General features: G+C 42.5%; 1 protein-coding gene across 2 annotated transcripts; it reads right to left on the bottom strand.

The window, feature by feature from the left end:
• Window positions 1-5622: 5622 nt before the first annotated feature.
• Window positions 5623-15432, bottom strand: LOC108678686. 2 transcript variants are annotated; one of them, XM_018167141.2, is made up of 6 exons: window positions 15199-15432; window positions 13714-13861; window positions 13189-13288; window positions 12883-13067; window positions 7928-8021; window positions 5623-7422 (listed from the first exon to the last, which is right to left on the bottom strand). In XM_018167141.2, the coding sequence occupies exons 1-6, from the start codon at window positions 15329-15331 to the stop codon at window positions 7303-7305; spliced, it is 780 nt and encodes a 259-aa protein (XP_018022630.1). In that variant the 5' UTR covers window positions 15332-15432; the 3' UTR covers window positions 5623-7302. The 2 variants fall into 2 exon arrangements, with proteins under 2 accessions (XP_018022630.1, XP_018022631.1); XM_018167142.2 differs by having other exon boundaries at window positions 13714-13852.
• Between the last annotated feature and the right edge of the window lie 721 nt (window positions 15433-16153).

The following is a 16153-nucleotide window of genomic DNA, read 5'->3' as shown; positions in this document are numbered from 1 at the left end:
GAGCAACCCATACAGACGCTCATGTCAACCCCCAGCAGCAGCAGACTGATGTGCCCTAGGCTGCTGGCTGGCAACTGTAACCCATACAGACGCTTGAGCAACCCATACAGACGCTCATGTCAACCCCCAGCAGCAGCAGACTGATGTGCCCTAGGCTGCTGGCTGGCAACTGTAACCCATACAGACGCTTGAGCAACCCATACAGACGCTCATGTCAACCCCCAGCAGCAGCAGACTGATGTGCCCTAGGCTGCTGGCTGGCAACTGTAACCCATACAGACGCTTGAGCAACCCATACAGACGCTCATGTCAACCCCCAGCAGCAGCAGACTGATGTGCCCTAGGCTGCTGGCTGGCAACTGTAACCCATACAGACGCTTGAGCAACCCATACAGACGCTCATGTCAACCCCCAGCAGCAGCAGACTGATGTGCCCTAGGCTGCTGGCTGGCAACTGTAACCCATACAGACGCTTGAGCAACCCATACAGACGCTCATGTCAACCCCCAGCAGCAGCAGACTGATGTGCCCTAGGCTGCTGGCTGGCAACTGTAACCCATACAGACGCTTGAGCAACCCATACAGACGCTCATGTCAACCCCCAGCAGCAGCAGACTGATGTGCCCTAGGCTGCTGGCTGGCAACTGTAACCCATACAGACGCTTGAGCAACCCATACAGACGCTCATGTCAACCCCCAGCAGCAGCAGACTGATGTGCCCTAGGCTGCTGGCTGGCAACTGTAACCCATACAGACGCTTGAGCAACCCATACAGACGCTCATGTCAACCCCCAGCAGCAGCAGACTGATGTGCCCTAGGCTGCTGGCTGGCAACTGTAACCCATACAGACGCTTGAGCAACCCATACAGACGCTCATGTCAACCCCCAGCAGCAGCAGACTGATGTGCCCTAGGCTGCTGGCTGGCAACTGTAACCCATACAGACGCTTGAGCAACCCATACAGACGCTCATGTCAACCCCCAGCAGCAGCAGACTGATGTGCCCTAGGCTGCTGGCTGGCAACTGTAACCCATACAGACGCTTGAGCAACCCATACAGACGCTCATGTCAACCCCCAGCAGCAGCAGNATTTTTAAATGTAAAGTGTTGTTTTATCATTTTTAAACGAAAAATATGCAATTGTGGTAAAGGGACCAAGGGTGGGCGCCTTGCCCCAAGCCCATGGGCCCATTGCCCCAGGGGTGGGGCAATGGGCCCATTTTGACACTTTTTACAAAATAGTATTTCATTAAAAATTGAATAACTCCATAGGCGTCTAATTCACATCATACATTCCTCATTAGTTGCACCTTTAAACAAAACAAAGAACCACCTCGTATCAATTAAAACTTCATCAAAAATTTAGTTTAAAAAAAGTGGGGGGCGCGCTGCCCCACGTTGCCCTACTATTGAGCGCCATAGCCGCATCGAACGAGGGTTTTCCTACAAACTTCCCTGGAAATCTCTGATGGGGCTGGCGCGCGACATGGACGAGACCTGAGGAGAGACAGCTCGCATCAGCCTAGATGACGTCACAGCGGGAGGAGTTAAGAGTTGCAGCATGTCAAGTTGAGGACACAGTTCGTGCATTTTCCACTCGAGGAAATAGGCTAGAGGTCGCCTCAAACAGCCTCGGGTCTCCTCCAAATCGGCGTTTTCCTCTACGGGGGCAACGACGCCGGACCCGTAACGACGATTTCTGCAGGTGGTGTGGAAAGTCTGGACACCTTAAAGACAAGTGTAGAGCCAGACAGCCGTGCTACAGCTGTGACGAAGTAGGACAATTTGCAGCCCAATGCCCGAAGAAAAACAGACCTTTGCGCTGTCCTTCTTGCCAAGGCAATCACTTGGGAAAAGATTGTTCGAACGGACGTTTAAACAAAGACGCCCTGAACAATCGGAGTGCTCTTCTGGGATACAAACAATATCTCCACCTCAGAAGACCTTAGTATTTTGGCGATCCTCGCGGGAACATCAGCAGTGGAAGAGAAACCGGTATTCCGGACCTCATTCTTCGCTCACGGAGGCGACCGAGGAGCCGGCAATGACTGAGGCTGAAGGGTATTTGCACTCTTCGGACTGCGCTGCTGGGGATCCTGCTGCTGAGGCTGAGACGAATGATGCGACGTCAATAAGCAACGCTGAAGAAAAGGCGTCTAGAGCCGGGTATTGTAACACGCCAGGGAAACTCGTAAACCTTAATCTTGAGTCAGATTCATTGCTTCACATTAGTATTTTGATGAATGATGTGCCTTACGTAGCTCTCTTCGATACAGGAGCAAGCAAGACTATTATTGATAGCAAATTGATTAATGAACTAGGTTTGCAAGCTTGTTATAAACCAATGGATATACGTGCGGTTGGCGAAAATTTGTCCATTGTTTCGGCTGTTGATATAGAGTTCTGGGCCCGTACCTTCAAAACAATCCCAATGGTTCGTAACTTTTACACTTGAGCGCAAAAAGTTAAGTGTAGCGTAAGAACAGTGGTTTTCGGTACCTTCAAAAACTTCTTTGGCAACACTTTTGTAAATCGGTACCTTCAAACACTCCCGCTCAAGAGCCAATCAGCGCGCAGGGTTTTGTTTACTTTAAAGTCAGGTTACGTGGAGCATTGATGTCCCATGGTTTCGCAATTTTTATCAGTTATCTTGTCATTTAGACATCGTTGCACAAATTTTGCATAGGTAAATGACTTTTTTGAATAGCAAACGACTACATTTATTGTGACTTTTACATTGTGAACAGTCGAAGTGAAATTTTCAGAAGGTGCACATGAGAAGGACGCGTCTTGCCTGTAATGACTGCGTTGAAAATTGTGCCCATGCGATGGATAATTATAATTTACTAGTGTCTGTGCAAAGTGGATTCATTTCATGAAGTAAACCATTTTGGAAATTACCTCTATTAGCTACCTCTTTTGATTTACTTTTGCCGATTTTTTTATTCATTAATGCTGAAGCTTAATCAATATTCTTAACATCACTATTAGTTCTCAAACTACAATTTATTAAATGCAATGCCTACTTATAATACCATTTTACCTTTATTGATCAAAATTCAGAGAATTGTTTGTTTAAAAAATGGAACATAAAAGAAGAAGACTGAATTTCACCGAGGAAGAACTGATGGCAATAACAACTGCTACTTTCAAAAGACGTGACATTCTATTTGGCAAGTTAGACGGAAAAATAACTTCAAAAGTTAAGCAGTTGCAATGGCAAGCTGTAACAGATTGTGTGAATTGTGTCTCAACAGTAAAGAGAGATGCAGCAGAAGTCCGTAAAAAATTTTACGATATGAAAACACAATTGAAGAAAAAGGTGGCAGCTGATAACAAATATATTGAATCAACTGGTGAGTGCATTTGTTGGGTAATTCAATGTTCATTGCCAGACAATCTTTTGCGCAGATACGTACCTAGGTATCTACTAACAATGTAATTGAATTTTAATGAATTTGCTGGAGAGTAAACTAATTTTTTAGTTATCAAATTAATAGCAAAATACCTTTTGCCTATGAAAGATGATTCACTTGAAATAAGCCTCAGGGCAAAATCAGTTACCTACTTTATCTTTGTCAAACAAATTGATCTTATTCCTACTCTAAATCCTAAAATTTAAATCTGACGGAAGTCACCCAATAAGCAAAAGCACACAGGTTCACAAATTAAATAATTTGACCCATGCTCATGGGGTCATGGCCTTTGCAAATTGCTATCATTAAAGTAACAAACTACATTTTAAAATGTTTTACAAAAAAAATCCATTATAAATGTATATACTTTCAACATACAAACTTTTAGTGTAATATGTTCAAGCATGTCATTGATACTATGGTCATAACAACACTTACAATCACACCTTAGGTGATACATATGAATTTTATCTTACCTGACCTGCGGACTTTGTTTAGTCTGAGCGTAAACCCTTATCTAGTGGGTGTTAGCAAGATAAATGCCCTTATGTTGTGGTGAATTGCCATATCACAATCAATACACACATCTATTAGGAAAGATATTTCATTTCAAATAGCGCTGCGGAACATTAATGTCGACTTTTCCTCATTAAAAGCGCGCAATAATTGCAAATTTTGCACCACATAGAATGAAATGACCGTTTTTCCGTTCAAGATTCATGATATCTTCATTAAATTTCAAAACGAGTTTTTACATTTCGGCGGTGAAGTCGATGCACTAAGACCAGGAAGAATATATAATACACATGAACGGTTTGACAGCAGCCAGTATAAACGCAATCGCCATCACGACAGGGAAATTGGCGGGAGACTGACTTCAAATGCCTAACTTACCACAGTTCCCAGATGCAGACGATACATCGTATAGTAATGTTTTCGCAAACATTCAAAATGCCTTGAAACATTAAGGAATAAATGTGTTGAGAAATCATTCCCTTCGTGAAATTTAGCGAATTGCTACATGTGCAACAGGATTTAAGCTTTTCTTGACACGAAAATCTCCTTTTTATCCGCAAGAACCTAAGCTAAAGTGACAACATTCTCGTTTCTTGTTCACCACTTGAAGTATTGTGAAAATTTGGTTGGTATGGCACTTTATGTTTTATTACTTTTCTCATATAATAGGCACAAAAATCCCTGGCTGCCTTATCAAAAGGCAATGAAAGCTGTGACGGTGCACCTTGATGTCGCTACCATGCAGAAGTGATAGAAAGACGAAGAAAAAAGCTCCCATGGATCGTAGCGGCTTGTGCCTCCTAATGACTGCAGGTTGACTTGAGAACTGCATTAAGAACCTTTAATTGCACAAGTGGGAGGTCTGTTAACGTACTGAGAGGTAAACACGATAATAGGCAAATAAGATAAGATGGTAACACGATATGAGGTTACCACGACAAGCCCAGGGTGCCGGCATTGCGAATTTGGCATGAAAGAGATCCCAGGTGTGAGCTATTGTTTTCTGTCCATCTAAAAAATGCCCAATTCAGATAGAGATATAAGTCAATATGTGATAGGAGTCAATACCAAAGGACACAGTGGGGTATGAATAAGAATCAAATTCATGATGATTAAGCGAGACAAGTTTTGTTCGCTACAAAAACTCACGAGAAGGAGATCCATAATTCTCATGAGTTATTATGCAACGGACTGCTGTCAATGTATAACCTATATGAGAGGACATAAAATATTAATAAACTTACTTTACTCAATAATCAGCATAAAATCTCCGAGGTTGCTGCACTCACAGGCATATACAAGGCAGAATTTTGACTAAATACCAATGATATTATGTACCGAGTCTAGGTGCCCTATAGGTGAAGGCGAAGTATTGCTTTTGGACGTAATAATGAATTCTTCCAGAAACATCACCTTAATTCCTACCTAAAATTTGATTCGAAGAATTTAATTGTGACAGCACTTTTAACTTGATCCGATTTTGTTTCAGTGGTAACATCAGAATTTTTCTGATAGCGATGACATCTGTGACGAACGAACCCACCTGAACGATATTCAATGACCGGTTGCACCACCCGTAAGGTTCGGAATGGTCTCGTCTCACCCACCTATGACCGGACGCTTTTTGTAAAACGCTTCCCTATTGGTGATTAAGAAAGGCTTTAGGTAGAAAGGAATTTTAAACACGAATGGCATTGCTATAGTGGATATATTTAAACATAAGCGGCAAACAATACACGAATCAAATCGAGCGCATGAAACGATAGAAACAATAACAAATCGGAGGCGTAAGGAGAGAGATAGAGCTGGGAGTTTCACAAAATTAATTGTGTGATCCTATAAACAGAAGAGATAATAAATCCTTGAACACGACAAAACCAAAATTTTATTCGACAATTACGCACTATAAAACAATGTATGAATTTTAGCACTATTAAGGTGCTTATACATGAGGCGACTAGTTGCGTCGAATAGTTGAGTCGACTCTATAAATATGTGTGATGATTAACGTCTTCAGAGGCGACCAGCTGGTGCATTGCGCCCAAAGCACCTCACACGTTGTTTTGAGCCAGTCGAGACTCGACTCGAGTGTGCCCAGTACCGCATCGGCCTTCGTAGTTTGTCTAACTGCGGCGTCTCTCTCTCTCTTTGTCGCTGTAATGCGCACAACTGTGGCACACTCGCTTGCTTCCACCATGCACTCACTTTACTTGACTTCCAACGTCGCACTGGCGCTAGCGGACTGGACCGAAAATACACTCCTCGTGTATAGGCTCTCAGCCGGCTAAACTGTAGTCGACTCGACTAAGCGACGCGACTAGTCGCACCGTGTAAAAGCACTTTTGCTCTGACATCGGAGATACCACACACAGGTAGTGATCCAGCAGCTTAACTGATGGCTATTAAAGAATTATTCCCACGTCAGATCCGAGAAGACGTGGTGGACGGGCAATGAATTCAAAAGCAACATTAAAGCCGCAACCGTCGCCAACTTGGTCATGCAAGTGTCCTCTGTGATCATTAATGGATAGTCGCCGTTGACTTTCTTCACGTACGTCGAGTAACATTGAGTGAGTGTCACCACTGTGAATGATGAGTACAATCGTAGATTTTTGCCACTTCTCCCAAATTCTCTCAATTATTCTGTCCATTTAGCACCGTAACGCTCGGGGACAGCATTATGAAACACAGCCATGCATGTAATGCGAAAAATAACTCTACTGGTTTTATTGACGTTTCAATTTATATTAGCAAATTTTGTTCAATCGGAAGTCTGTTTCGGCTACGTCTCAACACACCGGGGCCCGATAATAAGTATAGGCACAGCTGTCTGTTCTAGACGCTTAGAATTATGATTTGGGTTCACATTTCTTTGGAATTGATCTGCAGAGAAGCTATCAAAAATCTGTTTCATATTATTTATTATGTTTTCTCAATCATGATGACAGAAAAAGTCGATATACATTGAGATACAAGAACAGATTAAAATTTATATGTCACATAAGGAACCCAACAGTTATCACTATGTGACATGAACGAATTAATGGTATAGTGATTAGAAATTAATATTAGAATTATTATGGGAAATACTATGCCTGCCTAGATACATCATGTGTTTCCAAATAATAGTAACTTAATACCAATTATATAATGCCAATAATTTTCACAGATTTCATGGCACTGTTTTGTGTCGTTGCTACTATGTAGTTTGTTCACTTTAGAAAATATCTGTGTTGCCTTCACGACGTAATTGCACACGGTGGTTGCATCACATGCAAAAAGAAGAATATGTGAGCGTGATTATCAAGTATCAACTTCAAACCATTGAACGAATAAACAACTGTACTAAACAACCAGAAGTCATTAGACCTATACCACTGCGTCTCCAAGCCCCCCTTGGTGGGGGCGGTCGCCCCTGTAGACGTTGTCGGTGAGGCAGCCCTTGGCCACCGACCTGATCGAGTTGTCCGGCAGGCCCAATTGCGACATCTGCAGTAACGAGATATTCAAAGATTTAATACTAAACACAGGTGAGTGGCATCTACCCCTGTAAAATCCAGGATTCATGTTCAATTAAATGAGGAATCGGTTACTGTAAATTTCTATTTCTGCAGTAAAATCTTATGAAATTATCGTTCTAAAATCACCCGCTGCACAAGCCTATATGGACGTCAAGCGGCTGAACAGAAGAAATGTTTCAGTCGGGTGTTTGAGTGCACTTGAGTTACTACTCTTGACTTGAAGAGAAGAATGAGATGAATCCCCTGCATGGGATTACATTAAAACGTATAAAGTTCTTGCATAAATAAAATGCATAAACGTTCTGCAATACCTTCATGAAATTTTATTGTATTATTCAACTACTGTAAATATTTTCCTGAAAGAAGCAATATCCAATAACAGATGGAAATTATACTTAACCCTTTTTTCTGTCTGCGGATAGATTCATCACTTTCACTGCTACACCCAATGTTTAGTTATAAGGTCTACTCACGTTCTGAGCAAAGTTCCAATGAAGGGAAATGTTGTTGCCGGTATTAATATGGGTAGGATACAAGCACACAGCCTCTCCGGTGAACTGCAGGCCCCTGCCAACCAAATAATACTTTTTTACATACATTTTCCCACACATCCTTCGTTGACTAAAATATTAGCCGCTTTCCGGATCAATTTTCTGATTTGACCAGAAATTGTACGCATCTTTGTGAGACTCCCACACATTCAACCTTCAGTATATGGATGAATAATGCTTGCGTTTGTCCACCGCTGAATAACGTCACTACCGTGGCCTGAATAAAACTCAAAAACCACGCTACCACAATAAATTTTGAGCGCATTATATACTAAATTATTTAATCGACTAACACTAATTATTCAGTTTCGTTTGCTAACGTCCGGTTAACCGGCAACTTACGACCTTTTTATAAACACGCCGGTTTTGCTGCTGAAGTGTTCGAGAATCTATTGATTATTTTATTTTAGTTGTTTAGCACACTTTATCTAAGTGTAGGAAAAAGAAGACATTTTAAATGCTGCACGGGATTTTTTTCACTTGCTGTACAGTTGAATAGAGTATTACATTATGGAGCCAAGAAGTTTCTGCTTAAAATTTTCGCCCGTGTGTTTATCGGACCATAATGAGCGGTTCAAAATTTCCAAATTTTCAGATGTATCCGGAGGGGGAGCGCAGCCGTGGGTAACAAAATTGACTCGTATAAACAGGCCCTCGGCCCAACGCCAACCATCAGCATGCAATATCTACACATAGCCTCAGATCAATGAGCTGTGTGTAAGTGACTCATATCACCATGTTGTAGGGTGTAATTTTTAACCTTTGTATATTGTACTATTGTGAGTTCGCCTGTCTCACGCTAGCCTTCTATCTTAATATGATTTTGGTAATTAAAGTAATTCCTCATTAATGTATTAGGTTTTGTCATATTTTCTCGTGTTTTAATTGTAGCGGATTTCTCGCTGTGACGAGGTGTTGTCAGTCAGTGGCGGGATGGTCCGGGAGTCTTTTAGCAGTGTTACACGTGTGCGGACCTTTTAACCCCGTTATGCTGGTCGTGCCGCCCGAACACTCTTTAACTGTGTAACTCTGTTTGTTCCATGTTCTCTGAATAAAGCCCGTTAACTGTTATTTGTGCCACGTTTCATTGAACCAACGGAACGAACGACCCGACAACAANATCTGTCAGTGATTTGCCTAATGTTCAGCCCAAAGTACTTGAGAGAAGGCGTAAAAGAACTCTGAACCTTTCGTGAAGCTTTTACGCTGATAGGAATAACTTGTCCTACATGTAAGTGCATTTTATAGCATGTCGTGTCATACTTTTCTAATGTAAGCATGTCGCAGGTGCGCGTAAATTGTATTGGCTGATTTAGATTGTAAGATGTCGTACGGAAAATTTTAAATATTTTGTTTCGTTCACTAGAAGATGTGCATAACAATAGAGATGTAACTAGGCGAATTCAGAGTTAACGCTTTATGTAAAGTTTTGAGTTTTGTTCGTTACAGGCTTTGAGTTGTTCCTCACGGCCGGTAACTTGAGATCTAAAGATAAGTTTGTAATAAGAATGAATAAAAATTTAGTCCCTGAACTTTTTTCCAGCAAGTCGCGTGAGACGAGGCTGGTGGGGGAGTGTGTTGTAGGGTGTAATTTTTAACCTTTGTATATTGTACTATTGTGAGTTCGCCTGTCTCACGCTAGCCTTCTATCTTAATATGATTTTGGTAATTAAAGTAATTCCTCATTAATGTATTAGGTTTTGTCATATTTTCTCGTGTTTTAATTGTAGCGGATTTCTCGCTGTGACGAGGTGTTGTCAGTCTGTGGCGGGATGGTCCGGGAGTCTTTTAGCAGTGTTACACGTGTGCGGACCTTTTAACCCCGTTATGCTGGTCGTGCCGCCCGAACACTCTTTAACTGTGTAACTCTGTTTGTTCCATGTTCTCTGAATAAAGCCCGTTAACTGTTATTTGTGCCACGTTTCATTGAACCAACGGAACGAACGACCCGACAACAACCACACCAACTTTAAGTCAACGCTGCCTTACTCCACAAACCACTACATCCAATAGTCAATGGTAATCTGGCTCTGCTCAACCGATTTTTACTCCACACCATCCATTCTTACTCGTGACGTAAGTCTTAACAGCCGCAGACCACTCCGGCTAACAGTAAATCCGCTTTGCACAACACAGCCACTGCTTCACAGCGCCGGAGCACAACTGGCCGGAGCGCAGCAGGCTCTACCTACAACGCCTTACGTTAGGTTAGGTTAGGTTAGGAGTAGGGCCGGGGTAAGGCGTTGTAGGTAGGGCCTGCTGCGCTCCGGCCAGTTGTGCTCCGGCGCTGTGAAACAGTTCCTGTGACTGAAGTCACTGAACGGCGCTGTTGTGGTGGGCGCTCTGTGTCGAAAGCCGTGAAGATGCCCGGCTGCGTGAAGTACAGCCACGCTGCAGTTTGGCGCTTTGACCACGGCTGTTGTTAAAATGGCTTGATGCTATTTGGCCTATTTACTCACTTCCATGAAGAGAAATGGCCACTTTGGCTTTAGGCACGTTATAGTGCCTGGCTACTATGCCCTCATGCATGATTACGCTCGGGAAGGTATATGAATTGCACCGTGGACTTGGGCTATGCTGACATCTAGCTCTCCACCCTCCGGAGGTTCATTGCATGCAGAAACTTTGGGGCGCATGCCGGAGACCAGCTTTGTCAAACTTCACACTAAGTTCATATTCCTTTCCGTGGGTAAGAACGCTAGAGCCCTAGAGGTCATAACGGCCTATGAAGTCAAGTGCTCAAAGCCATAGCCTCGGATATCCACAGCCACAAAATAAGCTAGCTAAAGGTACGCATGGCCACATTGCATCTGGCCAAGTCTCTTTCGGCCTAACCTCTTCAGACCTAACCTACACAAGTTGCAACATTTCTCCATCCAATACAAACCCGAGCGGACCGTACTAACCTCATTGGCTGCAGGAAGTTAGAAAGGCGGTCCAAGTGTGCTGGCAGAGCCAGTCATTGGCTGCAAGAAGGTTGCGAGCCGGGACAGCGCGAATAGGTTAGGCCAGAAGAGGTTAGGCCGGAGTAGGTACAGCCTGATGAGGAACTGCCTGCTAATGAGCGAACATGCTTAAGCATTGGCTGAAACCTACGGCGCTATTATCTTTCGGCAGTGTGTCGCTTGTCTGGATCACGGAGTTCAAGCATAGTCTGCGGATTCTAGCTCTGAGGCTGTGTAAAGTTAATGCATAGTGAGGCTGGGCGTTGGCTCCAGGGCTTATTTAAAAGTAAACCTTGTGGCCAACAGCTGCGCCCCTGAAACTTTCATAAATGGTATAGTTAAATCATATCATAGGCTTTTAAGTGTTTCTGCTTGACATGGATGTATGTTGCTTATTATCGGCAGCATGGAAGCATTGCAAGGGGGCGCCGCGACAGAGCAATTGATCAAAGGAGATTTGGCCAGGTACGCAGCCGTGCACCACCAAATTTGTGCACCAATCAGCCTTGAAAGGAACGCCTAGCATATTTCCGGACGACCATCAATCAGCCGTGGATTAAGCAATCCGTCGGTAACCAGCCCGTGACATCATCTTGCTTTAAATATAAGGTGCTTTACGCCACCATATTCTGAAGCGAATAGCCCAAATAGTAATGGTTGTCCACCACAGAACTTTGAATCGAATCATCACTTCATACCCTGACTTTAGCTCGAACTGTAACTTGCGGACAACTGACTGCGACCAACCAGCCCAGGGGCCGGATTATCAAAACTTCGTAAATTTTTGTACTTACGACAAAAAAGTTCTGTGGTACGTAAATACACCCTAATTTTGGCATTATCAAAACTTTCGTACGCAAGTCTTAGCTAAAAGCCTAAATTTTTTTCCCGCGCAAATGTTTTTATAATACCACCGCTAGTATTACGTTGTCATAGCAACGCCACTCGTAAGTCGCTTTTGCGTACTTACGAAGTTTTGATAATACGGCCCCAGGTCGCCAGTGGAACTGCATGCATCCTGCCGTGCACCACCAGACCGTCACTTTTAGCTCACAACATCCGGGGTTAGGTTCAGAAAGCATAGTTCTGTTTCAAATCTATCGTCTTTCGACGAGCGACTTCCACAGCTTCGCTAAATTACGTAAGTTTTAGCTCACAGCATCTGGGGTTAGGTTTCAGAAAGCATAGTTCTGTTTCAAAATCTATCGTCCTTCGACGAGCGACTTCCTCAGCTTCGCTAAATTACGTAACTTTTAGCTCACAGCATCTGAGGTTAGGTTTCAGATAGCATAGTTCTGTTCCAAAATTTATCGTCGTACGACGCGTGGCCGTTCGACCGTAGGCTGATTGGACACACGGGACAGATACGGACGGCTCCGGCGCGCTCCGTCCGCGTGGCGTAAAATTTTTTCGCGTATTGGCAGACGACGCTGGGCCATACGACTTCAGGCTATTTTCCTGTAGGCTGATTGATCTAATTTAATGGATATGATCTGTCTGGTGGCGTGCTCCTAATAATGTTACAGTCAAGAAGTGTTGTAGGCTAGGTTCTTCAGGGAAGGGATCATGATAGTCCATTCGAAGCACGGCAGTGGTGGTCTCCGACAGGCGTCCCATTTGGCCAGTTGGTGTTAACTGGTTTCAATGTAATTGGCTGGATTTATTGTTGATTTATTGACCATTAGCTGCATCACTGTACGAGCTTATTGCCTCACTGCATGGATATTTGCATGATGATGGCTTCTCTTGTAGTAAGATGGCAATAAGTCATCCGCCGATAACAGCAAGGCTATAAAATTGTGTTTTGTCTGTTGAAATCAACATGTCTCGAAACTGTGCAAGTCTCAATTCTATTTTTAAACCACGTAATTTCATTGAAAACCTGTAAAATTACTTTAATGATAAAACACAATCCCAGTTGTTTCAACGTACGTGAAGAAAGTCCACGGCGACTGTCCACATATGATCACAGAAGACATCCTCAAGTCGAATTCCAGCAACGAGTCGGCGTTGGTGTTGCCCCTGAATTCCTGCCCGCGGTATTTGATGCCCTCGTAGAGGTTGTAGTAGGAGTCGTCCAGGTGGTAGGGGCTGCCCGCGTACCGTAGAGACGACGTCTGAAAGGTGATAGTATTGTAATTGTTGAAATATTAATATTGGATAATTTAAAGTTTTGCATTTATCAGAGAACATTTCACTCGTGGTATTAATGCTAAATCAAATTCGTTGTTTGCTCACTGATAATGAGGGTGGCAAGGCTTCGCAACCGTTGACATGAACCGGTCCCAATCTTTCACTGGACTCCTCACTGTAGTTGTAATCTGAGTATAACAACCAACTGAAAGCAGGAATGTTGAAATTTTTAATCAGTAAAATTTATACCCTTTTAGCATTCTTTTTTACATTCATCAAGCAAACAAACCTAATGCATCTTAATTGCAAATACGAATTGTAGGCAGATATATATCACTTTTCGAAATGACAAAAGGCCAAAGTATACCAATGAAACTACAACCGTGCACCACTACTGAAGAGATGATAGCTGTGCACTATTACCTATATATGAGCTCTGTAAGAAAAAGTGAGGTGGAATCAATCTATTCAATCTGTCGAAGGTGAGTTGACTGAGGAGCGGGGGTTGAGAGCTAATTCTGAAATGTACGGATTATCCGCTGTAAATCACTGGTAGATTTATGGCGTTCATGCATTGCCCATGATGCTTTTAATGAGTTCAACGAAGCCGCGCGTGAATAGGTTGCTCACAATCCAGTCAAGCAGACGCGTTTAATGGAGTTATCGAGGCCCTGGTCCCTCAGGTCGGGGGAGTAGTCCAGGAACTCGTGGTAGGGGCCGTCGGGATCATCGCTGATGTAGGCTTTCAGGTACCGCCGGTCGGGGATGTCTGATGGCGATAATTGCATAATACGAGTTTTAGGACTTATTTTTTGGATGCTCGCAACAAGCAACAACCTCAAAGTGGATTATTTTTAACGTAAATTTGGATTTAGTCTATCGAAGACTACGACTTTAATCCCGTGCCAATATTTTGGTGGCAATGTTATGAAGCAACGTGACGACTGAGAGGAATTGATGTAAAAGTTCATGACAGCAACCACCGAAATTTGCATCAACATCACGATACGGTATAAGTGCATGGGAGTTGCCAGGCAAATCTGCCGCACGCGTCACAGCTCGATGCGGGTCAAAAAGTATATGCAACTTTTAGGAAGTAGTGAACCAAATTAATTTCCATGAACCAAGCTAGACTAATTTTGCTTAGACACAAAGAATGGAGATGTTTCAGCTGCATCTCAGCAAGTAACAACATGATATTGTCGTTAACTTTTCTGGGAGATTATTTGAGGTCCAAAAATTCGAGATGCAATGGTGCCTATTGATTTGATCAAAGTACCTTCGACCCAAAAACTTCTCAAAGAAAAAAAGCCTGCAACTTTATTCCATAAACCAATCAGGAACGACAACGACATTTCAACGGAACACTAACATTAATGTCCAATTAAAGTAATTTTCCTGCCAGTCGGCCGGTCAAGTTTTCGCGTATCGACCATGAAAACCTGTATATTTTTAATTATATATTTGTGCATATCTGCATGCAATAAGCCCTCAATATGGCTTTAAAGGAAGCAACACACGCAAGTGGCAAAAGGAGTTGTCAGTACAAGTTACGGAAGTTGGCGCAACTTGCCGGTCGTCTTTTCGTTTTTCGGCTTTATGTTATTCGAGGAATAGTTTGTCTTTTATGCGAGGAATAGTTTGTCTTTTATTCGAGGAATAGTTCGTCTTTTATTCGAGGAATAGGTCGAATGTTATTCGAGGAATATGTCGTCTTTCATTCGAGGAATAGGTCGTCTTTTATTCGAGGAATAGGCCGTTTTTTCGACTGAGACTCAAAGTACCAGATGCCAGAGTCGAGACGTTCATTTTCTAGTTTTATTTATGAAAGAAACTGGGGCGGCTTGAATTTTTGGACCACATTTAAAAGTTTAATATTGCTTCCTAGTGAACAATTTTAGAATTCAAAATTTCGTAATCCACAATTTAAATGTAGTTTCCACACTCACTGTACACAAAAAATATCTCACAAATTAACAATACTAATGTCGTGTTTACAAATTCTGAGTCATAAATCAAGAGAGTTAAAAATCGTATTGTTATGACATTTGCTTTAACTTCTCCTTCAATTGCCTTCATCTCAAAAATCCCAGCTACCATCTCAAGGAGCCTCACCGAAGGCTTGGGCGTTGTAGTTAGATATCACGGCAAGAAATGAAAGGAAGAGGTGCACGTAAGCTCCCATCTTGTTAACTTCGCGGCCTGCAATGACCAAAGCTTGGCTGCACACTTGCTTTATTTTCACCATCGGGGCACTTGAAGGTGTCTCCTCAGGGGCTTGTCAAGGACCACTTCGTCCAGTGATTACCGCGTGAGAACTGGCATGTGTTATAAAGAATTGGCTTCCCGTCCAAATAATTAACGTTTCTAATCAAAATATCGTCTAAATTATCGTCCGGAATTCTCACTAAACGAAGTTATGAAGTTTCCCTGCTAACTTCTTATGTCTTAGATAACGAGGTTATCTAAGATAAGATAAAGAAGGCCAGGCGAATTTTCAACTCGTGTACTTTCAAATGTTTTATTAAGGATCTTCGGACAATATGTACATTTCTGTACGATTAATAGAAAATATTGAATTTTTAATTAATAATTGAAACATTTCGATTAAAAATTCGATTCAACTTATCAAAATAGTACGCTTCGAAGGCACGTGTGAACAGAGAATGAAGGGTTTGAACTGCCAAGTAAACTTCTATATTGATAAAATAAGGCAACTAAGCGTTGGGACAAAAATGTTACAGGAAGAATTTATATGAAATTGAGATACATGTATTTTCACACTTTCCGCTCTTTACATAAATTCTCAGGACGAATTTGAGGCTGGAACGCCTTGAACGATCAGGGGCCGGATTATCAAAACATCGCTAAGTACACGTAGCGACTTACGTGTGGCGTAAGTGCTGATATGAAGAAGTAACTCTAGCGGTGGTATTATCAAAACATATGCGCGGCAAGCTACGTTCAAGAAGCAGTACGTACATGTAGCTCTACGCCTGCTCGGAGGTGTCGTAAGTGGAGTTACGTAGACGTTTTGAGTGTGCCGAAGCAATATAAAACTATTGATTTA

Source organism: Hyalella azteca, unplaced genomic scaffold (genome assembly GCF_000764305.2).
Source record: "Hyalella azteca isolate HAZT.00-mixed unplaced genomic scaffold, Hazt_2.0.2 contig8052, whole genome shotgun sequence".
NCBI lineage: Eukaryota > Metazoa > Arthropoda > Malacostraca > Amphipoda > Hyalellidae > Hyalella > Hyalella azteca.
Note: the sequence above shows the minus strand (reverse complement) of the source record. Positions and strands in the feature narration are given on the sequence as shown.